The sequence below is a fragment of the Zonotrichia albicollis genome, unplaced genomic scaffold (assembly GCF_047830755.1).
Source record: "Zonotrichia albicollis isolate bZonAlb1 unplaced genomic scaffold, bZonAlb1.hap1 Scaffold_254, whole genome shotgun sequence".
NCBI classification, from domain to species: Eukaryota; Metazoa; Chordata; class Aves; order Passeriformes; family Passerellidae; genus Zonotrichia; species Zonotrichia albicollis.
The window spans coordinates 4,635,488-4,663,480 of record NW_027428428.1 but is presented as its reverse complement, the minus strand read 5'-3'; the positions used below and the strand labels follow the sequence as shown (position 1 = coordinate 4,663,480).

Here is a 27,993-nt window from a genome sequence, read left to right as displayed (position 1 = left end):
TCAAAACAACCACAACCAAAGAGACAGTGTTGAGCCTGAGTTTGGCTCTGGATGAACCTGCATCCAACCTCTACTGGATCGAACCCCCCCCTTTCACGAGAGCGGCTTCAAGCGGGGATGTTTTATACAGTTTATTATGCTCAAGGCTAAGGAGTCCAAGTTTCTTTTGTAACTCTGCATATTCATAGTTGGTTCTTTTACTGTGCACAGCTGGACAATCGCCATTTCCTGGTTGATAGCCAGCGTTGATTGAATCCTGGGAAGTCGTGTATTTACATGTATCTTTCTGATGACTTCGGCTCTCATGATCGATGTTATCTGCAGGGCGATGATCGCCCTTAGGCATTTTCCAATGGCTCAGGATGGCAGTGGTCATTGTGCTAGTTGCGTCTATTCATAGGCTAAATGCTGATCGTTATACTCCTGCCTTCAGGAATTTCAGAATTCAAATAAATGTCCACCTCTCAGGCTGCTTGTGGTCAGAGACTCGTTTGGATTTCACAATCCTTAAAAAATACATTCTTTTATAGCATGAATTATTTCTAACATATATTACAATCCCTGTTGCCTTTTGATACAAGGCAAGGCGACCTGGTTCTGAGGAACAGCAAGGCAACCCAAACTCTCCATGGTCGCTCGGGCCAATGAAGCATGCAGACACCAATGTGGTGGACGGTCAAAGGCATTTATTATCTCTTCTCATGGGGTTTTATAGTCTAAGGGGTCCTCTACGTCAGAGAGGGTTGCCTTTACTATCTATGGTTAGTAAGGACTGGAAGGTTACTGGGTGTGGAATGGAAAGTTACTGGCACTACGGTTTAGGGGGGCTACATTCCTAGGGTGATTCCTTATCTTAGGGGAAAAGGGAGTCCTGCCTTTCCATTACATCAAGTGATCTTCCGAGGGCCTGTCCCTATCTACCACATCTCCCCCCCGCTTTTTCACAAATGAATGAGGCAGTCATATACATAGGCACTGAAAGGAGGTATAAGGTTGTGATTCGAAAAGGAAAGGGGTTTGGTAAACCTGAGTAAGTTTTTGCCAGACAAGTTTAGACAATCTTGTGACTGGCAGAGTTCCCTGGTTGAATTCACAGCAATTGTCGCCGGCCTATGAACAGGATGTTGGCCCGTTCTAGGCGGGTCTGAACGAATGAGACCAGCTTGTTCAGCAGGCATGGTCCGGAGGTAACTGCTAGAAGCAGCAATGCTAATGGACCTATTAGGGTAGAAATCAGAGTGGTTAGCCATGGTGATTGATTGAACCAGCATTCGAAGCAGCCCTGTTGAGCTTCCCTGTCTTTCTTTCTCTGAGCCAGTCTGTTTCGGAGTTCTGCCATGGAGTCTCTTACGACTCCTGTGTGGTCTGCATAGAAGCAGCACTCCTCTCTCAAGGCGACACACAGGCCTCCTTGCTGCATGAACAGGAGATCCAGACCTCGCCTGTTCTGCAAGACCACCTCTGAGAGTGAGGAGACTGACTTCTCCAGGAAGGAGGTGGATTTCTCGATCCTTTGCAGGTCCTCATCGATGGTCGTTTGAAGCTGGGACAGTCCTTGGTGCTGTGTCGCTACACACGGCAACACCCGTTGCCGTTCCTGTTGCTCCTAAACCAAGCAACATCGCGATAGTTACACCTGTTATTATTTCTCTTTTGTGGAGCCGGCTGGGTTCCTCAAAAAGGTGATACACTTCTTCGTCTGAGTGGTACAGGACCCTAGGAACAATCAGAACATGGACACAAAAGTCGTTAGAGTCATCAAATTTGGCAAGGGACACACAGGGACTCACTCCAGATCACTGGCAAACCCACATCCCAGGTGCGGATGGGACTATCCACTTATTGTTTTTCCTGTTAGGCTTGACGACTTTGGTGCAGACGTTGCCTCTCCGCCTAGCTAGGGTTGCATTGCCAAAGCATCTGCCCTGGCCTGTGACCTGACTCAGGGTGATTCCTTTCCGAGGGGTTTCCCATCTGCACTGGTGAGGGGCATCGGCTGTGGAGTAACTGAAGGGAGTATTTAAAGCGACTCTTTCGTAAAAGGGAGGTTTAACATCGTAAGAAAGCCAGCAGGATTCGGTTAGGTTAGGATTGGATTCATTCAGGGATATAAAGGTAGCTTCTAACATACGAAGGATTGGGTCTGAGTCCGACCTGGCTGAGCGGCCTATCTGAAAGGCTTCCGCATGACCGGTCGGGACATTGCTGACCCTCGAGGGTAAGGTTTTGGGGTAGGTCGCATTTCTCCCTTTCAGCAAGCTTTTAATCACTTTGTTGGGTCCGACCGCTCAGGGTGCCGACGGTTGGAGCCTGATAATTCACACATTCACTCTTTCTTTTGACCCTTGAAGGACTACTGTCCACGTTTGGCCTATGGCCCAACTGGGGTGATGTGGCTGCAAGACTGTCATGTTATAGCTAGTGCATTTCCGAATTTTTGGGATTTTATGGTGATTGCGATAAAAGCTTCCCTGGAGGAAGACGGGTGTTTTGCAGCCGCTGGGTGCCCAGGCGAACTGTAAGAATTTGTCGGGCTCTTGTGGATCCCACCCAGGCCCCGACGGTCTGGCATCGGAAACTATGGTTTCGCAGCCCCAGTGCCCACAATATCCCCATCCTGGGTGATTGCAGTAGATTTTTCCTGGGTTTGAGGCTGGGCACCAGTAGGATAGGTACATGTGTGTGGCGTGTGGGGAATTGGGGTCTACCTTTGGTTGTCCTGGAAACAGGTCGGTAATGCGGAACATGAAGGATGGGGTGTTTGGTGTGGTGATTTCTTTGAGCACCTTGCCACTACCAAGGTGTCGCATGACCCCCCTGAATGGCCGATGGGGTTAGTGGTCTGGGCTGGCTTGCCCTCTGGCGACAAGCCCCAACAGCAAAATCACACAGAAACACCGTTGATGCTTGGGTCTCACCCATGCGGGTCTCTCGGGCGCTGCTTGGCAGCTTGGTGGTCTGTCACTTTCCTCTGGAATGGGGATGTACGCATCACGAGGACGTCCCACGAGCATGTCCTGTAAACAGAAACTCGCAACTCTTGTCAGTCTCGTTCTGCTCATTGTGAAGGTCAGGCTTGATTGACTTACGTGGACACCACCTCATTTTGCCGTCCTTTTCGACAGCTGCGTACCCTCATCCCGTGAGCATCAGCCTCCAGCCCTGTTCCCATTCGCCTAGCTCATTTCTAATTACAACTTGCAGGCCCTCCTCTAGCGCTCGGGTGGCCCAGTGTTTTTGAACGGGACTGATTGTTTCCTCTCCCCTAGGGAACTGATTCAGTGCTAGCAAAGCAGTTGCCAGCATGCGCGCTTGATCTCCTGAGGGAATGGAATTGGCAAAGCCCTCTGCTTTTGCCAATGCTTCTAGCTTGCTTTTCAGGGTCTGATTTGCTGTCTCACTATGGCCTGCCTGGTACTGTTATACAGGATACCTTGCACTAATGTGATGCCCCATTTTGAGGCGAATTCTTGCACTGGTTTGGAGGTGAAATTGGAACCATTGTCAGTTTTTATCTGCTTGGGGATACCAAGCCAGGCCATGGCTTTCAGCCAGTGCTGAATTGTGGCCTTGGAGTTTGTTTTGTGGTGCTGTGTGGCTATGATCGTTCCACTATAAGTGTCCACTGTCACTGCAAGCCACGCTCGGGGCTTCAGTAGTTCACACCAGGTGAAGTCCGATTGCCAGATCTCTGAAGGCTTGAGAGCTCTCGGGTTGACCCCACAGGCCATAGGGATGACTTCTGGCAATGAGGGCAAGTGGCTACCACATGTTTTGCGTCCGCTGTCGAGATTTCGCATCTCTTCGCCAGTGCTTTGGCTCTGATGTGGAGCGACTCGTGCAGCTGACAAGCTTCCTGCAACGTCCATACGCCTTTTGCTGCGGCGTCCGCTTTGTCGTTGCCGATCTGGAAGTAACCTTTGACTGGGTCGTGGCTGTTGATGTGAATGACTGACACGGTGCCCTGTCGCGAGGAGAGTGCTTCTTCCTGCATTAGTGCTGCTGCAGATGTTGACACACCTAGTCCTGCCATGGCTAGGCAGAGCCTTTCCACAAATATAGAGTCTGTTACAATGTTGAGGTGTTCTTCTTGGAAGAGTCCGCACGCCAAGACCACTACTGCTGCCTCCAGTTGTTGCACCGACAGTGTGGGGTCACACGCTTTGACGCAATGCCATTGCTCTCCTGCCTGCCACACTGCTGTTGCAGTTGAGGTCATGGAGGAAGCGTCTGTGAAGACCGTTGGTCCTGGCTGAGGTCGGTCCATTACCTTTGGCGGCATGTCCATGTCAACAATGATCAGCAGCTTAGTCCAGGGTGGTCTGGAGGCGTAGGCGATTTCTCCTCCAAAGCCGGTGAGAGCAAGGGCTAGGTGCTCCAATATTGTGGCTGACTCCGTAGTCGGTTGCTTGCGAAATGGAAGGTGGATGCTTGTCAGCTCGGTTCCTAGGTGTTTCAAGGCGAGTTTCCTGCCTTTCATGATGAGGTTAGCGATGCATTCGATTCCCGGGGAAAATGCATGAACAGGTCTTCCGAGGACCATCCATTGGATTGGTCAGGACTTTTCGGAAGGTCCTTGGGCCAGAGCTCCCACTCCCCCCTTCAGTGTAAAGTGGACGTATAGGCCCAGCGGCATGGCTGGGTTCCACCTGGCAAGTGTGCCAGTGGACATCTGGCTTTCGATGAAGTCGAGGGAGCTCGTTGCTTGTGGTGTCAGCTCCTTGGGTTCCCAGGGGTGCTTTCCTTTCAGGAGGTCATATAGAGGGTCCATGACCTCGGGAGGAATTAGGACGATGTTGCGAAGCCACTGCAGCGATCTCACCAGGCATTGTACATCGTGGAGCGTCTTGATGTCTCGACGGACCTTCACCTTGGGGGGGGTCACGTAGGAGCTTGTGATCCCCACTCCCAGGAAGGTCACGCAGGGTCCTCTCTTGATCTTTGTGCTCGCGATCTCAAAGCCGTTGGCCTGGAGCGTTTCCGTGATTGTGGACAAGAGGTGATCTACTTGGCTTGCCGATGGTGCAGCGACTAGGATGTCATCCATGTATTGAATGATGGTCGCGGTGGGGTAGAAGTGTCGGACTGGCGTTAGTGCTTTGTCCAGGGTGATTTGGCATATGACAGGGCTGTCCACTAGGCCTTGTGGCAATGTTCTCCATTGGAAGCGGAGGTTGGGCCGCTCGCCATTTTGGAACATAACGGAAAAGGCGGATCGTTCTCTGTCCTCAGGGTGCAGGGGTATAGAAAAGAAACAGTCCTTGATGTCCAGCACTGCGCACGGCTGCCCTGCAGGGATAGCTGAGTTCGTGGGTAGCAGTGTCTGAACTGGACCCATGGGTCGGATTGTCTTGTTCACTTCTCTCAGGTTGTGGATGAGGCGATAACCTTCTCCAGACCTTTTAGGGATCACAAATACAGGGGTGTTCCATAGGCTGATGGAGGGTTCTATGTGACCCTTTTGCAGTTCATGGTGGACCAGTTCCAGCGAGGCTGCCGCTCAAGGCTCTGTCAGGGGCCACTGCTCGACCCATACGGGGTCTGATGATTTCCAAGTCAATTTGATTGGCAGCGGAGGGTGTACGGCAGTGGCCCTCATGATAAATTTGTAATCCTGACTCCTAGCATAGAAAGAACGTCCCTTCCTATCAGGGGTGGTGAATTTTGCAAAATGTAGGGATAGATCGCTACTGTCTGTTCTGGTCCCTTTTTCGTGTGAAATGTTATAACTACCAGCTGGGTGCTCTTCCATGCCCAGGATTGCCCTCCCACTCCGTTCACTGGAGGGACTTCTTTGAATTGCCAATGTCCGGGCCAATGTGCTTGGGGAAAAATCGTGCAGTCTGATCCCGTGTCCGCCCAAAACTGAAACCCTATGACGTGTGAATCTTGACTGCCATAAAGGCAGTCCCCCACATAATGTCCCCCACACCATCAGAGGTTCCTTCCCTATTTTCATGGCCAGGGCCACCCAGGGGTCCTGCTCTGGGGCGTCCCCTGCTGGTCTTGTGGCACCGGCGCAGCTTGTGGCGGTGGGGGGATGCGAGAGTACTGAGGGTGCTGAATAACTCTGCCATTGCGCTGCTGGCGGGGATGTGAAATTGACTGCTCCCTGTGGGAGCATGGGGTATGAGGGTCCCCTGCCCCACTGGGGATTGCTGTAGCTGGGCCGCTGCATGTTCCAGGTGGGAGGAGGCTGGATACGGCCCAGCTGCCCCCTCCCTCTCCCGTTTCCCTGAGGCCTGGATCTGCATTCCCTAGCTAAATGCCCCTTCCTTCCACATGCCCAGCATGGTCCCCTAAATCCCCCTTGCTGTGGTGGAGCAGCTGCTGAAAGGCATCTTGGCTGGGTGTTGCCTTCTGATACAAGGCTGGCGACCTGGTTTCAAGAAACAGCACGGCGGCCCATTTCCCCAGGGCTGCTCGGGCCTAAGAAACACGCTAACACCAATTTGGTGGACGGTTAAAGGCCTTTTATATCTCTTCTCGTGGGGTTTTATACTCTAAGGGGCTTCTACGTCAGGCGAGGGTCTGTCTTTACCATCTATGGTTAGTGAGGGATGCAAAGTTACTGGGCAAATGGAAAGTTACTGGCATCTGGTTCAGGGGGCTGCATTCCTATGTTAATTTTCTTATCTAAGGGAACAGGGGCCCTATCTTCCCGTAACATCACGAGATCTGCCGAACGCCAGGCCCTATCTGCTACATCTCCCCCCCCTTTTTCACAAATGAATGAGGTAGTCATGAACTGAAATTAGGTATAAGGTTGTAGTTCGATAAGGAAAAGGGGGTTTGGTAAATCTGAGTAAGTTTTCGCCAGTCAAGTTGAGGACTTGTGGCTGGCAGTGTTCCCTGGTTGGATTCGCCGCCCGATGAACAGGATGTTGGCCCGTTCCAGGCGGGCCAGAACGAATGAGACCAGCTTGTTCAGCAGGCAAGGTCCGAAGGTAATCGCTAGAAGCAACAATGCCAATGGACCTATTAGGGTAGAAATCAGAGTGGTTAGCCATGGTGATTGATTGAACCAGCATTCGAAGCAGCCCTGTTGAGCTTCCCTGTCTTTCTGCCTCTGAGCCAGTCTGTTTCGGAGTTCTGCCATGGAGTCTCTTACGACTCCTGTGTGGTCTGCATAGAAGCAGCACTCCTCTCTCAAGGTGGCACACAGGCCCCCTTGCTGCATGAACAGGAGATCCAGACCTCGCCTGTTCTGCAAGACCACTTCTGAGAGTGAGGAGGCTGACTTCTCCAGGAAGGAGGTGGATTTCTCGATCCTTTGCAGGTCCTCATCGATGGTCGTTTGAAGCTGGGACAGTCCTTGGTGCTGTGTCGCTAGGGCTGAGACACCCGTTGCCATTCCTGCTGCTCCTAAACCAAGCAACATCGCGATAGTTACACCTGTTATTATTTCTCTTTTGTGGAGCCGGCTGGGTTCCTCAAAAAGGTGATACACCTCTTCGTCTGAGTGGTACAGGACCCTAGGAACAATCAGAACATGGACACAAAAGTCGTTAGAGTCATCAAATTTGGCAAGGGACACACAGGGACTCACTCCAGATCACTGGCAAACCCACATCCCAGGTGCGGATGGGACTACCCACTTATTGTTTTTCCTGTTAGGCTTGACGACTTTGGTGCAGACGTTGCCTCTCCACCTAGCTAGGGTTGCATTGCCAAAGCATCTGCCCTGGCCTGTGACTTGACTCAGGGTGATTCCTTTCTGAGGGGTTTCCCATCTGCACTGGTGAGGGGCATCGGCTGTGGAGTAACTGAAGGGAGTGTTTAAAGCGATTCCTTCATAAAAGGGAGGTTTGACATCGTAGCAAAGCCAGCAGGATTCGGTTAGGTTAGGATTGGATTCATTCAGGGATATAAAGGTAGCTTCTAACATACGAAGGATTGGGTCTGAGTCCGACCTTGCAGCGCGGTTTGACTGAAAGGCCTCCGCATGGCCGGTTGGGACTTTGCTGACTCCAGTGGGTAGGGTTTTAGGGTAGGTTGCGTTTTTCCCTTTCGGCTGCTTATAATCACTTTGTTGGGTCCGACCGCTCAGGGTGCCGACGGTTGGAGCCTGATAATTCACACATTCACTCTTTCTTTTGACCCTTGAAGGACTACTGTCCACGTTTGGCCTATGGCCCAACTGGGGTGATGTGGCTGCAAGACTGTCATGTTATAGCTAGTGCATTTCCGAATTTTTGGGATTTTATGGTGATTGCGATAAAAGCTTCCCTGGAGGAAGACGGGTGTTTTGCAGCCGCTGGGTGCCCAGGCGAACTGTAAGAATTTATCGGGCTCTTGTGGATCCCACCCAGGCCCCGACGGTCTGGCATCGGAAACTATGGTCTCGCAGCCCCAGTGCCCACAATATCCCCATCCTGGGTGATTGCAGTAGATTTTTCCTGGGTTTGAGGCTGGGCACCAGTAGGATAGGTACATGTGTGTGGCGTGTGGGGAATTGGGGTCTACCTTTGGTTGTCCTGGGAGCCAGTAAGTAACGTGGAACATGAAGGATGGGGTGTTTGGTGTGGTGATTTCTTTGAGCACCTTGCCACTACCAAGGTGTCGCATGACCCCCTTGAATGGCCGATGGGGTTAGTGGTCTGGGCTGGCTTGCCCTCTGGCGACAAGCCCCAACAGCAAAATCACACAGAAACACCGTTGATGCTTGGGTCTCACCCGTGCGGGTCTCTCGGGCTCTGCCTGGTGGCTCAGTGGTCTGTCACTTTCCTCTGGGATGGGCATGTACGCATCACGAGGACGTCCTATGAGTATATCCTGTAAACAGAAACTCGCAATTCTCGTCAGTCTCATCCTGCTTGTTATGAAGGTGGGGTTAATTGACTTAAGTGGACACCACCTGACTTTGCACTCCTTTTTGACAGCTGCATACCCTCTCCCCGTGAGCATCAGCCTCCAGCCCCGTTCCCATTCGCCTAGTTAGTTTCTAATTACCACCTGCGGGCCCTCCTCTAGCGCTCGGGTGGCCCAGTGTTTTTGAACGGGACTGTTTGTTTCGTCTCCCCTAGGGAACTGATTCAGTGCTAGCAAAGCAGTTGCCAGCATGCGCGCTTGATCTCCTGAGGGAATGGCATTGGCAAAGCCCTCTGCTTTTGCCAATACTTCTAGCTTGGTTTTCAGGGTCTGATTTGCTCTCTCTACTATGGCCTGCCCGGTACTGTTATATGGGATACCTTGCACTAATGTGATGCCCCATTTTGAGGCGAATTCCTGTACTGGTTTGGAGGTGAAATTGAACCCGTTGTCCATTTTGATCTGTTTGGGAATACCAAGCCAAGCCATGGCTGTCAGCCAGTGCTGAATTGTGGCCTTGGAGTTTGTTTTGTGGTGCTGTGTGGCTATGATCGTTCCACTATAAGTGTCCACTGTCACTGCAAGCCATGCTCGGGGCTTCAGCAGTTCACACCAGGTGAAGTCCGATTGCCAGATCTCTGAAGGCTTGAGACCTCTCGGGTTGACCTCACTGGTCCATTGGGGTGACTTCTGGCAATGAGGACAAGTGGCTACCACGTGTTTTGCATCTGCGGTCGGGATCCCGCATCTCTTCGCCAGTGCTTTGGCTCCGATGTGGAGTGACTCGTGCAGCTGACGAGCTTCCTGCAGCGTCCATACGCCTTTTGCTGCGGCGTCCGCTTTGTCGTTGCCGATCTGGAAGTAACCTTTGACTGGGTCGTGGCCGTTAATGTGAATGACTGACATGGTGCCCTGTCGCGAGGAGAGTGCTTCTTCCAGCATTAGGGCTGCTGCTGATGTAGACACTCCTGGTCCTGCCATGGCTAGGCAAAGCCTTGCCACGAATATAGAGTCCGTTACTATGTTAAGGTGTTCCTCTTGAAAGAGTCCGCACGCCAAGACGACTGCTGTCGCCTCCAGCTGTTGCACTGACAGTGTGGGGTCACACGCTTTGACGCAATGCCGTTGCTCTCCTGCCTGCCACACTGCTTCTGCGGTTGAAGTCATGGAGGAAGCGTCTGTGAAGACCGTTGGTCCTGGCTGCGGTCGGTCCATGACTTTTGGCGGTATGTCCATGTTGACAATGGTCAGCAGCTTAGTCCAGGGTGGCTTGGAGGAGTAGGAGATTTCTCCTCCGAAGCCGGTGAAAGCAAGGGCTAGGTACTCCGATATTGTGGCTGACTCCGAGGTCGGTCGCTTGCGAAATGGAAGGTGGATGCTTGTCGGCTTAGTCCCTAGGTGTTTCAAAGCGAGTTTCCTGCCTTTCATGATGAGGTTAGCGATGCATTCGATTCCCGGGGAGAAAGCACGAGCAGGTCTTCCGAGAACCACCCATTGAATCGGTCGGGCCTTTTCAGAAGGTCCTTGAGCCAGTGCTCCCACCCCCCCCCTCGGTGTAAAGTGAACGTATAAGTCCAGTGGCATGGCTGGGTTCCACCTGGCGAGTGTGCCAGTGGACATCTGGCTTTCGATAAAGTCAAGGGGGCTCGTTGCTTGCGGCGTCAGCTCCTTGAGTTCCCAGGGGTGCTTTCCTCTCAGGAGGTCATATAGAGGGTCCACGACCTCGGGAGGAATCAGGACGATGTTGCGAAGCCACTGCAGTGATCCCACCAGGCGTTGCACATCGTGGAGTGTTTTGATGTCTCGACTGACCTTCGCCTCGGGGGGTGTCACGTAGGAGCTTGTGATCCCCACTCCCAGGAAGGTCACGCAGGGTCCTCTCTTGATTTTTGGGCTCGCGATCTCGAAGCCTTTGGTCTGGAGGGTTTCTGTGATTGTGGACACCAGGTGATCTCCTGGCTGCCCCCTCCCTTTCCTGTTTCCCTGGGGCCTGGATCTGCATTCCCTAGCGAGTAGTCTTCCCGCAGCTCCTACAGATCCCTCTCGGGCGTGCTTGGAGTGAGGGTGCTGCCGGGGAAAGCTGTGCCGGCTGGGGACAGCTCGCTGAGTTGCTGCCCTTCCCCAGAAGCCTGGGCTAACGCGGTCGTCCTGCCACTCCTGCTAAAATACAATCCGCCTCGCCCCATCAAAAAGCATGCGGCTTATTTGCGTAATATCAAAAATGAGCAGATCGTTATTGCTAGAAAGGTCGTCCACAAGAGTGGGTACTACAGCTGAGCTGGTCCCTTTTTCTGAAATTGCTTTGGCTTCTTTTGGGTTAACTGGAGTATATGCCCTTTGTTGGTTCCCCTGTGCTCCGGCAACCCCCACTAGGGAAGCGTGCATGGAGGCTGCCGGTGCCTGGTCCCCACAAGCTTTGTTTTTCCCCAATCGGTGAGTTTGTGTTGCGATTGTTTCCCAATATTGTTTAAAGTTTTATTCGGTTTTGCTCGAAACCGTCTTGGTTTCCGAGTCCCAGCCGGGCTCACTCGGCTCTTCCAAGCTGTCTGAGCAGCTGTTACTTGACTCTGAGGCGGAAGCTGACTGCCGGCGCATTTTCGGCGCTCCGTGCCATTTTGTGCGGCTTCGACCCCGCTCCTCCCTTCGGGAGTGGTGCCGTACCCTCCCCCCGGGCTCCCCCCCCCTCCTGCTGGGGGAGGTCCTTGCCCTATAAGGACCTAATTTGAATAGAGCGCTCTGATTGGTCTTACGCTCCACCACATGGGCCACCCCTTCTCCCCGCTCGCCCGCGCACGCATTGTTAAGCAAGCTGACTGCACTTCCGCCCCCCACCTCCTCCCTTCTGCCCTTGCCATGCAGTTCAGCGCCATTTTCAAACGCATATGGCGGGGGCCAGTTTTACAAATCCCGGCGGGGTCCGACAATCCGGCCGCGTTCCGCGCCTCTTCTGCGAGTGCCTGACAGAAGGATCGCGCGCGCTGCTCTGCCTCCTGCGCCGGATCTGCGACCGGCGAGGAAGGGTCGGATAGAGAAACCGTGGATTTTTCGGAAGGTTCCGCGGGGGGGCTGGGACCCAGGCAGGCTCCGCGGGAGGGTCAGCGGGTCCCCTGGGTGTTCCAGGGGGGTCTCCTGGGGGCTCCGGGGGGTCTGGGCCCCGGGCTCAGGAAGGGGTGGAACGCGCCCGGCCCCAGCATATTCCCGCCTTCAATCCGATCGCTCTCAGAGGCGGTCAGCGTCACGGCCCCCACTCCCAGCTTTGGTGTAGCTAATAAACGTGTACGCGCGGCTTTCCATGTCTCCTGTTCTTCGGTTGCCTTGCGTAGGGCCTCTTCTACTTTCCCCCACGCTTTGAGGCTTTTACCACTGCCTGCGGACTAAGTGTCCTCTGCTGAGGCGGCAGTGCACTTCTCCCACGCTTCCGAATATAATATATTTACTAGACGTTTGATCGTCCCCAGCTCTAGGAGCCTTGCAATAGCAAGATTAGAATTCCTGAGCTCACATTTAATTCCCCATTGCTCATGAGCCTGACTTACAACCCTCACTGTGGATTCCATGGTCCACGCTGGTCCGGAGGTGACCCCCTCCCGCTATAGTCGGGCCCGCCGCTACAGCCACTGCCCTCTGTCCAGGCGAAACCCCATTCCCCGGGCGCTGATCAGCTTCCGGGGTTTTGGCACCAGATGTTGCCTTCTGATACAAGGCAAGGCGACCTGGTTCTAAGGAAACGGCACGGCGACCCACTCTCCAGGGTTGCTCAGGCCAATGAAACACGCAGGCACCAATGTGGTGGACGGTCAAAAGGCCTTTATTATCTCTTCTCATGGGGTTTTATAATCTAGGGGTTTTTCTAGATTATAAAATTATTATTATCAGAGGGGGTCTGTCTTTACCATCTATGGTTAGTAAGGAGTGGAAAGTTACTGGGTTAGGAATGGAAAGTTACTGGCACTCGCTTTAGGGGGCTACATTCCTATGTTAATTTCTTATCTAAGGGAACAGGGGCCCTGACTTCCCGTTACATCACGAGATCTTCTGATTGCCTGTCCCTCTCTACCACAGGTGGCCTTGGGGGGAAGAGGAGGAAGAAGGCCCTGGAGCTGCTCCAGCACATCAAACCAAAGCGGTGGTGCCATTTGAGCTGCCGCAGGAGGGTGAGTGGCAGAGCAGGCCCACAGGATTGGTGCCCGCAGCCAACTTGGCACCATTCCATCCCACCCCATTTTATCCCATCCCACCCAATCCCATCCCATGCCCACGGACAGGACAGAAGAGGAGCTGGGTAGACACCCCGCAGGGGCCGTGCTCCATCCCCTGGGGCATCCTGGGGCTGTCCCTGCCTGGGGAACGCAGGGCTGGGCTGTGTTCTCCGGCCTCTCCTGCAGCCCCTCAGCTCTGGCTGGGCTCGCTCTTTGCCAGGTGCAGCCCTGCAGCGCACACAAGAGCAGGACCCCGCCCGTGGCCTCTTCCGCAGAACAGCCCAGGTACCTGCAGCCATCCCCACCTGGGCTGGGCCTGCTGGCACCGTGCTTGGAGCATTCCCTGCAACATCCCTGGCTTCTTGCCCTTCTCCTACAGCTGGTCTGCCAATTCATCAAGAAAATTCGGGCGGAAGAGACCAGCACCATGGGCACTGGGCTCAGAGCATATTGCCACATCTTCCAAACCAAGACCACTGCTTGTGGTGTCACTGGGCCTCATGAAAACAAAGATCTGTTTTGATACTATGGGGGCTTATGGAACCAAGGGACAATTGTGGTGCTGCAGGGCACCAAGGAGGTCTGGTTGGCTTGGCCTGACTGGTCCAGCTGACCTTGCATTTTGAAGGTTGCCTCTCATCTGCCCCTAAAACCCTGGAGTTCAGTGCTTTCCTTCCTGTGAGAAAGAACTCTCCTTTTCCTCCAGGTGTTCATGGCCCAAATTAGGATTTTACCTCTCTATTTGATTAAATCCAAATATTCTTTCTATATAAAACCTGCCAGAACAGACTCCTCTGGATGGCCTTGGCATCTTGGGGGCCACCTCTCATCTGCCTTCAAAACACTGGAGGGATGTGCTTTTCTTTCCATTGAAAAAGACATCTTTTGATGTAGGTGTCTCTGGCCAAAACTGGGAATCTGCCTCCAAAATTCCTTGTATCCAAGGATAGCTCCCAGACAAAAGCTGCCAGGACTGTCTAGGTTCCCTTGGCTTCCTGAGGGCCAGCTCTCACCTGCCTGTGAAATACTTGGGCTCTGTACTTTCCTTCCTATGGAAAAGAACTGTCCTTCTTGTCCAGGTGCTCATGGAAAAAACTAGGATTTGGCGTCCCAAACTCTGTCTATCCAAGGATTGCTCCCAGACAAAAGCTCTGAAGACAAACAGGTCTGGCTGGCCTTGGCCTCCTTGGGGCTGCCTCTGATCAGCCTTCAAAACTCTGGGGCTCTGTGGTTTCCTTCCTGTAGAAAAGAACCCTCCTTCTTGTCCAGGCACCTCAGTGCATCATGGCCTCAAGCACACGAGCACTGTAAAGAGATAGAGGAGCTCTGTGCTCACTGGGGTCGGGACTGAGAACAGCAGAGGAGAGCCCTGGGAGGGATTGAAGGGAGGTTTCAGAGACGGTGGATCTTTTAAATATAATAGTAAACAGGGAGAAAAATGGAAAAACTTAATGTAAATTGCCACTGAGGAGATTGGGACTGGACAGAAGGACAAAGGAATTTCCCTGCCAGGGCAGGGCTGTGGTGCAACATAGCCCCCAGAAGGAGTCTGGGTCAGCCCCGGGCTTTGTGTGGGCCGGCAGAGGCAGGCAGGAGGCAGAGCTGTCAGCAAAGGAAGGGCCCAGCCAGGTGGGGCAGCCGGGGGATGCCGACAGCCTGCAGGGACAGAGGCGCAGGGCAGGGACACCGTGGGACAGCCTGGGCTGCTCAGGGCACAGGGATGGGCAGCAGCTGCAAGACAGCCCTGCCAGAGCCAACTTGGGCAGCACTTTGCCACGGCTGCTAGGCCTGGGCCTGAGGCAGGAGCAGGAGACAAGTGACCCTTGCAGGCCTGGGGCCTCATTGCCTCCTTGTCCCTGCTCAGCAGCCTGGCAGGGGCCACCCCATGCTCCTGCCCTTGCCATTGCACATCCCCACATGCCAGTGCCCATCCCGGGAAGAGCCCTGAGCAAGGAGGGAGGGAAAGGATCTGCTCGACCAGGGGCTGGGGCTCAGGCCTTGGCCCTTTTCATTCCTCAAACACATCCAGGTGTGCTCAGCACCAGAGACACCTTTGCCTTGTTTGTCCCCAGCTGTCATCACTGCCTCCAGTGTTCTGCACTAACTGGAACTTGGGGACACTTTCTCAGTCGCGTTCCTCAGTGGGAACCATTAAAACTTCCGGTAACTTCAGACTTTCAATTTAAGTTTTAGTTCTTGAGAAGTTTTTGAAGACACTCTCAGGGACTGAGTCTGATGTAAACAACACCAAATCCCCAAGAGGCTCATTAAAGTCCTTGTCCTGTGTCTGTGCTGCTGAGCTTTAAAGGAACAGCTCTTCCCAGGGCCAGCTCCTCTCCCAGCCCAGCAGGCTGAGGGCTCTGCCTGCAGGCACTGAGGGGACAGGAGCCAGGCACAGACAGGCTGAAGGCAATCAGGATTGGGAAGACATTGAGCTGAGACTTCACTTGGGGAAAGATCTTCACAGCCCTGTGCTTGGTGAGTGTGTGGGTGCAGGGCAATGCCCCCTGTGCTCCTGGAGGGATCTCCTGAAGCCAGCACACCCCACAGCCTGGGGGATGTGTCAGGAGGACTCTCCCAGTTTCTCTGTGGCACAGGAGGAGGAGGAGGAGGATGTGCTGCAGAGCGGGGCTGCCCTGGGCACCGTCAGAGGGACAGGGCAGGACGGCTCCTGCTGCCAGGGACGGCTCAGGGGCTGAGCTGGGGCTGCAGCCAGGGCTGCTCAGAGCTCCAGCTCATGCCCAGCTCATTTCTCAGGGGCTTTTCATGAGCTCATTCAAGGAAGGAGTTTCTTGCTTTGGTCTATTCTTTCCCAAATCTGTGCTCCCACTTTTCCCTGCCGCAGCTTGGTGGCAATGGAAACTCAGCTGTACAGGGCAGAGCAGGGGCTGAGGCTCTGAAACCATTCCTGGGATTCCTGGGAACCTCAGCAAGTGCCTGCACCTGCCCAGCCTCCAGATCCATGCAGCATCAACTTTCCATGGTGCCCAGGCTGGGGGAACTGTTCTTTAATCTCTGCAGGGCCGAGCAGCTGCAGGGCAGGGCTGGCCCAAGGGCTGGGCTGGGCTCGGGCAGCTCTGGCAGGGAAGGAGCCCGGGGCCACAGGTGCAGCTGGGGCTGGGACAGCTCCAGCAGCAGAGCCGTGGGCAGGGAGGGAGGGAGGCAGTGCTGAGGGAAGCCCTGCTGCAGGGCAGATGTGACACCTGCTGGGCCTGCCCTGCAGGGCTGACACTGCCCTGAGCAGCACAGCTCTTGTGTCCCCTAACAGCCAGCACAGCCCTCAGCCCGGGGGCTCGGGGCCCTCAGTGCCTCCTGGGCCGGCAGAGCAGCCCCAGAAATGAAGGGAATCTCTGCGGCCATGTGCCCATTCCCTGCTGACCAGGGCCTGAGGGCCACTGTCCTGCCCTGCTGCTGCCTGGCAGGGGCTGGGCAGGGCTGGCCAGGGAAAGGCTTTTCCTCAGGCCCGGCTCTCTCTCTCTCCTTGCCTTGCCCAGGTGCTGCTGGCATTGCTGAGGGGCTCTCTGCAATGGCAGTTCCAGCTGCAGGGCCAGGCCCAGCCCTTGGGCTCCTCCTGTGCAGGCTGAGCACAGCAATGGGGTGTCCCAGCTCCCTGTGCCCGGGCAGCTCTGGGCAGGGCAGCCTGGGAGGCTGGCAATGAACCCACTCTCCTGACTCTGGGAAAGGCAGGAGCCACTTTGTGTGCCAGGGATCCCTCTGCTCTCAGCAGTGTCTCCTGGCTGCCCAGGGTAACACAGGAGTGGATCTCAGAAAGGTGCAAGTGCAGGGCAGCTGGAACAGGGGAGAGGGACAGAGCAGCTCCCCTCAGTCTGCACTAAGCCTCAGACAATCCTCCTGCCTCCCTGGACTCTCTGTTCTCCCCAGATGCAGCAGAATCGCTTGTTCTGCCTTCTGTTATCACCATCCCTTCACCCAGGCAGCTCTTCTGCCATAGGGGAACATTCTTTATCCAAGTCCCAACACCAGGACTGGCCCCTGCCCTCACTGTTCCCCTGCACTGACTGAGGGTCAAGGCTGACTCCCAGGATTCCTTCAGGCCAAGGTCCAGCTCCTCACACAACATTGGCCAGCAGCAATCAGGGCTCCAGCAACAAAGGTGAAGGAAGATCTCTGAGACACAGATGGGGGGAGGTGTTTAGTGGCAAGAAAGGGTCTATGTGAAAGGGCTTTGACTCTTCTGTGAGAAACCTCCCCCCAGTTATCCCTTTATTTGCTCCTTCTGCAAGTTGATATGTGTGCACACACAGCACAAAATGTCCAACAGCAGCTCCATCAGCCACTTCCTCCTGCTGGCACTGGCAGACACGCGGCAGCTGCAGCTCCTGCACTTCTGCCTCTTGCTGGGCATCTCCCTGGCTGCCCTCCTGGCCAACGGCCTCATCATCAGCGCCATAGCCTGCGGCCACCACCTGCACACGCCCATGTTCTTCTTCCTGCTCAACCTGGCCCTCAGCGACCTGGGCTCCATCTGCACCACTGTCCCCAAAGCCATGCACAATTCCCTCTGGGACACCTGGGACATCTCCTACTCAGGATGTGCTGCACAGCTCTTTTTCTTTATCTTCTTCATTGCAACAGAATTTTCCCTCCTGACCATCATGTGCTATGACCGCTACGTGTCCATCTGCAAACCCCTGCACTACGGGACCCTCCTGGGCAGCAGAGCTTGTGCCCACATGGCAGCAGCTGCCTGGGCCAGTGCCTTTGTCTATGCTCTCATGCACACAGCCAATACATTTTCCCTGCCCTTGTGCCATGGCAATGCCCTGGGCCAGTTCTTCTGTGAAATCCCTCAGATCCTCAAGCTCTCCTGCTCCAAATCCTACCAGAGGGAGGTTGGACTCATTGCAGTTAGTGCCTGTTTGCTATTTGGTTGTTTTGTGTTCATTGTTTTTTCCTATGTGCAGATCTTCAGGGCTGTGCTGAGGATCCCCTCTGAGCAGGGACAGCACAAAGCCTTTTCCACCTGCCTCCCTCACATGGCAGTGGTCTGTCTGTTTGTCACCATCAGCCCAATTTACCACCTGAAGCCCCCCTCCATGTCGTCTCCATCCCTGGATCTGGCCCTGTCAGTTCTGTACTCGGTGGTGCCTCCAGCCCTGAACCCCCTCATCTACAGCCTGAGGAACCAGGAGCTCAAGGCTTCTGTGAGGAGACTGCTGACTGGATGCTTTCGGAAACATTAAACTGCAGGGTAATTTCTGCCAATCACTTGTAATAAAAGTCGTCTTTAATACTTCTTGATGGTTTCATTTGGAGGGTTTACTTTTTTTCATATTGTCCAGAAATAAATGTCAATGTTTGTGCCATTTCTCATTTTGTTCCTCTCCACCTTCCTTATGGACACAGACTGTATCAATGAGGGGCGGCGCTCTCAGTGGCTTTAAAGGAACTAAATCATCTGCCAGCAGAGTTTTCTGCAGAGATGCCCTTTTGTTGCCTTCTCTGGCGCTGCAGCAGCAATGTCTGTGTGCAGAGCTGGGGGCAGGTCAGTGCTGGCACAGCAGCTGTGCCCAGCAGCAGCAGCACTTGGTGTTGCCAGTGCTGCTGCCGTGGCCCTGCCCCGCTGCCCTGGTGGCCCTGGTGTTGCTGCAGGGCCTGAGTGCTCTCGGGGCCGGGCACAGCCCTGGGGGTGGCAGTGCCGGGGTTGCAGCAGGGACAGGCCATGGGCACTGCTGGGGCAGCGCTGACACCTCAGGCCAGGCCCTGGGGGCTCCAGGCTCCTTGCCCAGGCTCTCTCAAGAACACACCCAGGCCAATGCTCAGCACAGAAAAGCCCCGTGAGCAGCCCCAGGCTGGCCGTGGGCAGGCTGGGGGCAAACAGCATGGCTGCGGCTCTGCAAGGGCCCTGGGGCAGACGGGAAGGAGCAGCACAGCAGGGGCTGATCCATCCCCAGTGCGCTGCACAGCCCAGGGCAGCATCCCAGAGCATCCTCATGGAGCTGCCAACAACATCCCCCCTCTGCAGCCCTGGCCTCTCCCCCAGCTCACACAGGTGCCCCATCCTTGCAGGCACAGACACAGCAGCACTTGCCCAGCAGCCCCTGTTTGCATTGCACAGAGCAGGGGGAGCACCCCCATGCTGTTGCTGTGGGGACATGTGTCGAAGGAAGGGGACCAGGACACCAGTTGGTTCATCACAGGCCCCTGAGGTCCGGTCCAGTCCTGGTCCCTCAGGTCCTTCTGGTCCAGTTTATTGAAGAAAGTATCAAACACTTTTACAGCAAATAATAAGCTTATGAATATTCTGTAAGCCAAGCAATCTATTGTTTAAACTATAGCATTAACTTATCCTCATTCCTTAGGGATTACATCTCTCTTTTCTCATGTCTTTTTCACTGTTTGTTATTATACCACACCTAGTCCCAAGGACACACTATCTACACAGGTGCTGGACTTGGAATTAGCCATGGTTTTGTACTTTTCCATTCTCTAGCAGCTAAATTCCCAACATCTCCCCTGTTTTTATTTAAAAAAAAAAAATTCTCTGGGCTAACTGTTTTACACTTTTTGCAGCATAAAAATAGACAATTTTAACAATTAAACAGTATTTTCAGCTGGTAAGGTTTTTCTCTTACAAGGGATCTAAGCTAGGGAAACAAACCAAAAAGGCTAATACCATTTATAAGATATGCTATATAACAGATATAAAAAGAATTCCATGTGTTACAAAGCTCAAACAAAACTCAGTTGTGCTAATGTAATTCATAAAAATAAGCTAAAGAAAGTTTGCTTTCTATTCTCAAACAGCAGATTTTGATTGTCTTTTTTAACTAAAGTTTCTCTAATGTTCACAACAACACTCTACACACAAGTCATAAAACAAACGCCTATCATAAAAGTATAAATTTATCTAACATCACTTAAATTCAATAAAATTTAGATTAAAAATATTTAAACTTTAAATATTTTAATTTAACAGAACTTAACATCACTTAAATTTAATTTTACCAAAAATCAGCTAATTTTAAATTTTATATAACTTATATTTAATATAATTTTAATTTTAACAAAAAACTTTTGGTCAACAAAAGTTTGTTTGTTTGTAATCATAGTAAAAAGCAAGTGATATCTCAAAATGAATATCAAATGCTGTATGTTTTTTTTTAATCACATGCTTTAAACACCAAGTCTTTATTAACTAAAATTTGAAATTATTAATTATTTTAATTTTTTATTTTATTATTATTACTCATTTTATTATTTATCATTATTTTATTTTATTTTATTATTTATTTCATATTTTATTATTTTATTTATATTGTTATTATGCCTTTTAAAGTGGCTGGGGTGAGAAGCACCACTTTATAAAAGCAAACATTTCCTTTGGATTCAGAGAAAGGAAACTATTCTTATTTAAAAACAATTATATAATAGTTCTCTAAAATGCCTCTTTGAGGAAATATATCAACAGAAGTTTTCCTTGTGCAAAATAGACATTTTTCAACTTAAATCTTTGAAACACATATATTATTCAAAGTTTGTGTTCATGCATTACCTTTTATATTAATAATTCAATAAAACTTTTAATCTATATCAAAACTATTTTTTTTTTAATTTAAAATGTGTACCACTCCTAATTTAGCTTTCAGGGCTTGAGCTAAAACTATATTATTAAAAAATTCTGGGTTTTTCATTTCTTAAACCTTTCTTTAAGGGTTTTTTGTTTGTTTGTTTGTTTGTTTGTTTGTTTGTTTGTTTTGTTTTGGTTTTGTTTTTTTTTTCATTGTGCATTTACTTTTGACTCCACAAGTCTATTATGAAGGCTATATAAAATACCTTCTCTCTTAGGAAACAGCAAAGCCACATTGCATACCACTGGAATAAAACACTGTTTAAGGTATAGCTGTAAAAAAAAAAAAAACTTCCCTGAATTCAGTGCTCGCCTCCACATCCATCACATCCAAACAAAGCTTAAAAAATACAAAAAATATACTTATTACATTTCATTTCTACAACCACTTTAACCTGTTTTTAACATTTTTAAATTTTTCAAAATACAATTTTGAAGTCTGATGTTTTGCTGACTAAGTTATTTTGGGCTTCTGATGTTTAAAGTCTGTTAGGAAGAACAAAAGTCCCTTTTAACACTTAAGTGAGAAACGCTGGCGCAATGGTTCTTGGTGTCGTTTGTTTATTATCACTGGTCTCTTAATTGCAGTAGGAATCTTTCTTTTGTTGACAAGAGTGATATTTCTTACGGCTGTCTAACTGAAGCTTCGGAGAGGGCGAGCCCCCCCGCGCTGGGCTCTGTTTCACAAGACACGCCGGCAGGCTGACTCCGCTGCAGCCACCGCCAGTCGGGTGCTTGGCTCCCCTCGCAGCTTCGTGGCGCGGCTTCCTCTGCGCTGGGTGTGGCGCGGCCCCCTCCGCTCTTGGCTCCCACAGTGGCTCCCGCGGCGGCTCCCGCAGCGGCTCCCGCGGCTCGTGGATTGGCTTCTGCCCTCCCGCAGCTGCGCTACCGCCGCTGCGCCCATGCCGAGTTTGGAGTAGGACAGCTCGGCAGGCGTCCTGAACTGTGGCTGCTTTGCATTCAGAAATATGTTGAAGCAGTGTGTGGTGCATTACTTGCCATGGCTGGCTCAGTTTCTTTGCTGGCTTATCATCTTCTAACACTGCTTCCCACAGTATATCCCCAGATTTTCTCCATTCTGAGAGTTCATAGACCGTATGAGAGTTAAGAAAAATTTCTTCAGCGTATCCGTAGGCTAATAACAAATTTATCCCCTATATCTCTCGCCATTCTAGATACACGGCTAATAACTTATATGCTGCTTGCCTTTTCATACCTCTTTATTTTTTCGTGAGCGCTCTTGCAGCTTTCCAGGCTCCGGCCGCACGTGGGTGGCTTGAGTCACCGATGTGAACCCCAAAGGTGCTTCAAAGGTCTGGTACCGTCTCCGCTGCGAACGAGACCCAGCTCCAACTTCCTCGACCGTGGCGTGCTCTTTTCCCTTTTTCTTTTAGTCGAGACGAGGGGGGTCAGCGTTCAGGGTCACCATTATGTCAGAGGAAGGAGACCAGGACACCAGCTGGTTCATCACAGGCCCCTCAGGTCCGGTCCGGTCCCGGTCCCTCAGGTCCTTCTGGTCCAGTTTATTAAAGAAAGTATCAAACACTTATAGAGCAATAAGTAATAAGCTTATGAATATTCTGTAATCCAAGCAATCTATTGGTTAAACTATAGCATTAACTCATCCTCATTCCTTAGGGGTTACATCTCTCTTTTCTCATGTCTCTTTCACTGTTTGTTATTATACCACAGCTAGGCCCAAGGACACTGCTATCTGTGCAGGTGCAAGACTTGGAATTAGCCATGGTTTTGTACTTTTCCATTTTTTAGCAGCTAAATTCCCAACACTGTCCCAAAAAATAAAAGCAGCTGAGACACAGCTCACTGCCTTCTTGAAAGTGAAAAGAGATGCAGGTTCCTGGAGGCCCAGGAGAGAAATGGCAGTATTGAAAATGTGAGAAGCAAAGTTTTATCCACAGAGACAGTGCCTGACCTCAAGGATGACCTTTCCTACCAGTCAAGACTTCCTTAGGGAACAGCCTACTTCAATATCAATAAGAAATTAATGTTATATTGCCTCTTATGAAAAGAAAACTAATGAGAGAAAATCTTGAAAATGGGGAAAAAATCATTTGAGGTAATTTCTCATTGAAATCTTTTTCATTAATTCCACTGCTGACAAAATTAATTCTTGAAAATAATTCTGGTCCATATGCAGCTCCTTTAGGCTTTGTGCACTCTGCGGAGCCCCATGGGAGATTTGGTGCCAACTCCATGAGCCTCAGTTCCTCAAAGAAGATGTCAGAAATATCCAAGAAAAGGAAATGCAAAGCAAAAGCAGAACACACCTTCCAGGGCCCAAGATAATGTTCTCCTCCCCTCTGGATTTTTGCCCTGGTCAGATGGGACTGTCCAAGGGTGAGGGAGACTTCCTGAGCAATCCTTTGCTCTTCGGGCACTGATCAGCTTGATGCCCAGGGAGGCTCCCTGGAAGAGAGGCTGGGCAGAGTTAAAGGAATAAAGTAGGGATTTATTAAAAGGCCTTCAAAGGATTCACCTTGAGCAGGACAAAGGGCCCAGCCAAGCCTACACTCAAAATGGATGACTGGTCAGGAGTTTTCACAATTTTATAAGGTTTGGTCCATTTAAATATTGGGGTTAATTGTCCAATTACAGCTTCAGGTTTTGCAGTCCTACCCTCCCAGTTTTGTCTGCTCAGTTTGCTGTTGTTTGCACTTTTTGGGCCTGAAGCTGCAACAGTGTCTTGTTCTGGGGCTGGAAAAGGATTGTTTTGTCTGACTGCACTGTGAAGAGAACTTGGTAACACTCTGTATGAAGTCCAGAGTTATAGACTAATGCAGTAGAGAATCTGGAAATATAACAGCCAAAACTGAAGGCATCAGCCTGTTCCATGTTCCCTTAGTTCCATGGGGATCCACAGCGTCACAATGGCCGCTTGTTCCCATGGGGTTCCTCAGTGTCACCATGGTGTCCTTGGACCCACCTGGTCCCAACTGACCCATGGTTCCATGAGGTTCCCCCGTTGTCACCATGGTCACTATCAGAGGCTGGATGAGATCAATGTCCTGAGACACCGTGGGATGAGCTGTCAATCAGTCACACAGAGGGGACAGTGCTAACCCAGCCCTGATTGCCTGAGCAATCAGAAATCCCACCTGGGGGGAGGCCCACAAAGGCCCGGAGGCTTAAAAACATGGAGCGCAAGGTCAGCCCCTTGCATGGACTCTGCCCTCTCCTGGGGTTTGTGTCTCACCCACACTGGAACCCTATGAACTGATAGTCAAATTCGTGTCTTTCTATAGAGCTTCTGTCTTTCTGTCTCTCTCTCTTTGTTCTCCTTCTAATGCTCTTTATATGGAACATTTTTGGGTACCTCAACACCTTACGTGTTTAAAGGTTTCTAGGTGAAATGAGCTAGGTTAATGAAGTTACTGGTATGATAAGTGTTGGCTTTGTAATTGGATGTTGCATGAAATCCTCTTCCAAAGTTTCTTGGTTTTTTGTACTTTGCCTGTAAAATTTTGTGTAATTCCTGACCTCTTGCAGATATCTGCCTGGTGATTTCCCTGTGCACCAAACTCGAGTAAAGGTGGTAGATGAATTGGTGAGTTGGCACGCAAACCCCAAATGGAGCTCTGGGTGCGTGGAGGATCGAGGCAGTGTGAGTCGTGCACAATCCCTGGAGTGGGGGGACAGAGGTCCCTAGCAGGGTTTAGGGTGCCCTGAGTACAGCAGCAGCCCTGAGTAGAGCCAAGAGGGCCCCAGTGCCCAGGGTGGGACGGTGGTGCTGTGGGTTCAGTGTGCCATGGGTCAGGTAGAAACCGTAAAACCACTGGAGGCACCTGGGGGGATTGGGGTCACAGGGCAGGGCAGGGCAGGGCTGGGCTTACAGGGCAGGGCAAGGCTGGACCTGCCCCTTCCTCCCCCACACACAAAATGTTTGGAACCACCAGTCTCCTCCAGTCTGTCACAACAGGCTATGTTGGAGGTGAAATCCCAGTTGTGGCCATAGGCACCTGGCTGAGAAGGACAATTCTTTTCCATAGGAAGGAAAGCACAGAGCCCCAAGGTTTGGAAAGCAGGTGAGTGTAGTAGAACAATCAACTTTAGCCAGGGCCCCTTGGAGAATCTGAATGCTGACACAGCAACAAAGAAGCTTCCTGACTCCAGGGACACCGCCCTATAACCTATCCCTATAGCCATGTAAGGCAATATCTTGTTAACCCTACTATTGGTCACTTATGGTCACTCTAACACCTTGCCATTGGTCAGGATTGGATCTGGGCCAAGGCTATAAAAGTAGCATACTGTACCCCTGCTAACTTGGAAGAAGAAGTGCTGAGACCCTTCACGGACCCCTGCAATAAATCCATACACATGGAACAGCCAGTGTCTTCTCCTTCTCCTCTCTCTACCGCCTGCTGGAGCCTTAGGCCAAGAGAAAAAGCTACCCAGCAAGCAAAGCTGAAATCATAAGAGCTGCCTAATCACTAAGAGCTGAATATTCCCTACCTGCTAGGGACTGACCCACGCCCTTGGTCTGAGAGCAAGCTGGCCTCTGGCACTCACTCCCCTTGGAGCTGAGCTCTGAAGCTGTCATAGCTTGCCTTAAGATAAGACCAATCAAGGCTCATTTAGGTGAGAGCCTCAGTAGGCCAAGGCCAGCTAGACTTGTCAGTAATAGCAGATTTTGGAATTAGGGAATTTTGGAGGTGGAAACCTAACCTTGGCCATGGGCACTTGGAGAAGCAGGACAGTTCTTTCCCATGAGAAGGAGAGCATGGGGCCTCCCACAATGTTTTGGGTACAGATGAGAGGTGACCATTGTGAAACCACTGCCAGCCAGACTTGTCCTAGCAATATTCCTATGGGTAAAATCCCTGGATATAAGAAAATTTGGAGGTGAAATCCCAATTCTGGCCATGGGTGCCCAGAGTAGAAGGACAGTTCTTTTCCATTGGGAAGGAAAGCACAGAGCCCCAGTGTTTCAACAGCAGATGAGAAGTGACCCTCAACATGCAAAGATCACTTGGACCGGTGAGGCAGCCCATGGGAGGCCAAACCAGCCAGACGTGTTCTGTGTTCCCTTGGTTTTATGGGGCTCCATAGTGTCACAATGGTGCCTTGGATCCATGGGGCCCCTCCGTGTCATCATGGTGACTTGATTCCATGGGTTCCAGCAGTGTCACAATGGCCTCTTGATTACAAGAAGACCTGAAGTGTCACACTGGCCCCTAGGTTTGATGGGGCCCCACAATGTCACAGTGGCCCCCAGGTGTCATGAGGCCCCGCAGTGTCACAATGGTACCACGGATTCCATGAGCCCTTGCAGTGTCACAATGGTCTCTGTGGTTTACCAGGCCTCACAATGTCACGTGGCTCCTCTGTTCCATGAGGTCTGCAATGTCACCATGGACCTTTGGACCCTGGGGGTTTGCTCTGTCACGATGCTCTCCTCTGGCTCCACAGTGTCACAATGGACCATTGATGACAGGAGGCCACTCTGTGTTGCCCTGGAGCTTCGGTTCCATGCAGCCCTGCAGTGCCACAATGGTCTCCTTTGGTTGCCCGCAGTCACAATGGACCACTGATGACATGAGGCCCTGCAATGTCACAATGGACCTTTGGTTCCATGCAGCCCTGAAGTGTCACAAAGGCCTCTTGGTTTCACGAGGCCCCACAATATCACAGTGGTCTTCCCAGGGTCACAATGGTCTCACTGGTTCCATGAGGTTTCACAGTCTCACAATGCTTTGCTTATTCCATGGGGCCTCATAGTGTCACAATGGTCTCCATGAGTCCCCTGAGTGTCACAATGGTCTTTGTGATTCCATGGGCCCCTCAGTGTCACAATAGCCCTTTGGTTCCATGAGGCTGTAAAGTGTCTCAATTGTCTTTGCATGGTTCCAGGAGGCCTTGCAATGTCACAATGAACCTTTGGTTCCATGGAGTCCAACAGTGTCACAATGGCCGCTTGGTTCCATGACACCACAGTGTCATAATGGTCTCCATGGTTCCATGAGGCCCCATGGTGTCATAATGGACCCTTGGTTCGATGGGGCCTCTCAATGTCACAATGATCCTTACATTCCATGGAGCCACACAATGTCAGTACAGTCCCCTTGGTTCCATGAGGCCTAGCAATGTCACAGTGCTCTCCATGATTCCATGAGGCCTCACATTGCCACAATGGTCACTTGGTCTCACAGGGCCCCACAGTGTCACAATGGTCCCTTGGTCTCACAGGGCCCCACAGTGCCGCAATGGTCCCTTGGTTCCATGGGCCCTGTGCTGCTGCATTCCCCCCTCCCCTTCTCAGGCCACCCTGCCAGCTGAGAAATGCTCCTTGGGCCTCGGCCTTGGCCAACAGCCCCTGGGCTCAGCTCCTCTGCAGCTCATCACAAACACTGTCTGCTCCAGGCACTGCTGCTGCCCAACCAGCTCCTGGTTTCTGTAGGAGCAGCCCTGGGAACTGTTTTTGTTGCCTCAGTGGCACAACATCCCTGTTCTCACACTGCCAAAAAAAGCTGTTGGTGCCAAGTGTGTCCAGGATGAGCCATTGCTGGGACTGAAGCCCCTCTCTTGGGGCCCTGCAAACAGCACTCCAAAAGGAGCCCTTGGAGCTCTCCTGGGCCAGTGACTCCCTCTGAGTGGGGCCTCTCCCAGCCGGGAACTCTCCCGTTTGCTGCACTCGGGGATCCCGAACAATGACAGAGCCTGGGCTGATCCCCCCACTCCTCCAGGCTCAACCCTTTGCCCTTTGCTGGGGAGAGAACAAAGGATCCACAGGGAGCATTTCCTGCCCTCGGGGGAATTGCTCACAGGTGCCTGGCACTGACTCTTTGTGTCTGTGTGCACACAAGTGTCTGTGCTGGGGAAATGTGGCAGAAATGCTGCTCTCTGAGGAGTTGGAGTGCCTGGGATAGCTGAGTCAGTCAGGCCTGTAGGGAAGGTTAAATCACAAGGCCTAAGTTAAATTAAATGCTGCTGACAGTTTTTCTTTTGCTAAGCAGTTACCTTTAATATAAGTTTTATGATAAGTTCAATATTTTAAAGTGTTATTCCTCTGTTAAATTGCGAAGTCATAGGTTTAAGTTAGGTTACATGCTGTTACGCTCTGCTCTTTTGCTAAATTGTGAAGTTGAAAGTATCAGTTAAGGTTAATGTATAAGTAAAGTCCTGTTAAGTTTGAGTTCTGTTAAGCTTTCAGGCCGTGTTCCTTTTATCCTTGCCCTTGCTGTCCTTGTGTCACACACACACGCACAGGGACAGTTCTAGGTTAATTTCTGGTTTTATTGCCTGGATTCTTTTTGGTTTTGTTGTTGCTTTGTTTCCCTGGTGTGCCTGAAGAGTCCAGTAAGGAGCAGAGTGACTCTTGCCAAGGAACTTTGTGTTGCTGTCGGTTAACATTAAATCTGGTGTTTGCTGCTC

At 51.5% G+C, this 27,993-nt stretch overlaps 1 protein-coding gene across 1 annotated transcript; it reads left to right on the top strand.

The window, feature by feature from the left end:
• The first annotated feature begins 11,693 nt into the window (after positions 1–11,693).
• On the top strand, positions 11,694–18,214 carry LOC141727807 (olfactory receptor 14C36-like). The gene is made up of 2 exons (XM_074534096.1): positions 11,694–11,821; positions 17,416–18,214. Exons 1-2 carry the CDS (start codon positions 11,694–11,696, stop codon positions 18,212–18,214), a joined length of 927 nt encoding a protein of 308 aa, XP_074390197.1.
• The last annotated feature ends 9,779 nt before the right edge of the window (positions 18,215–27,993 follow it).

What these genes read in the sequence shown, in the direction of transcription:
- LOC141727807 (XM_074534096.1), top strand. Translation starts at nt 11,694, where the DNA reads ATGGCGGGGGCCAGTTTTACAAATCCCGGCGGGGTCCGACAATCCGGC. An exon ending in CTGCGCCGGATCTGCGACCG is followed by an intron (nt 11,822 to 17,415) that starts GCGAGGAAGGGT and finishes CCTCATCATCAG; the next exon opens with CGCCATAGCCTGCGGCCACC.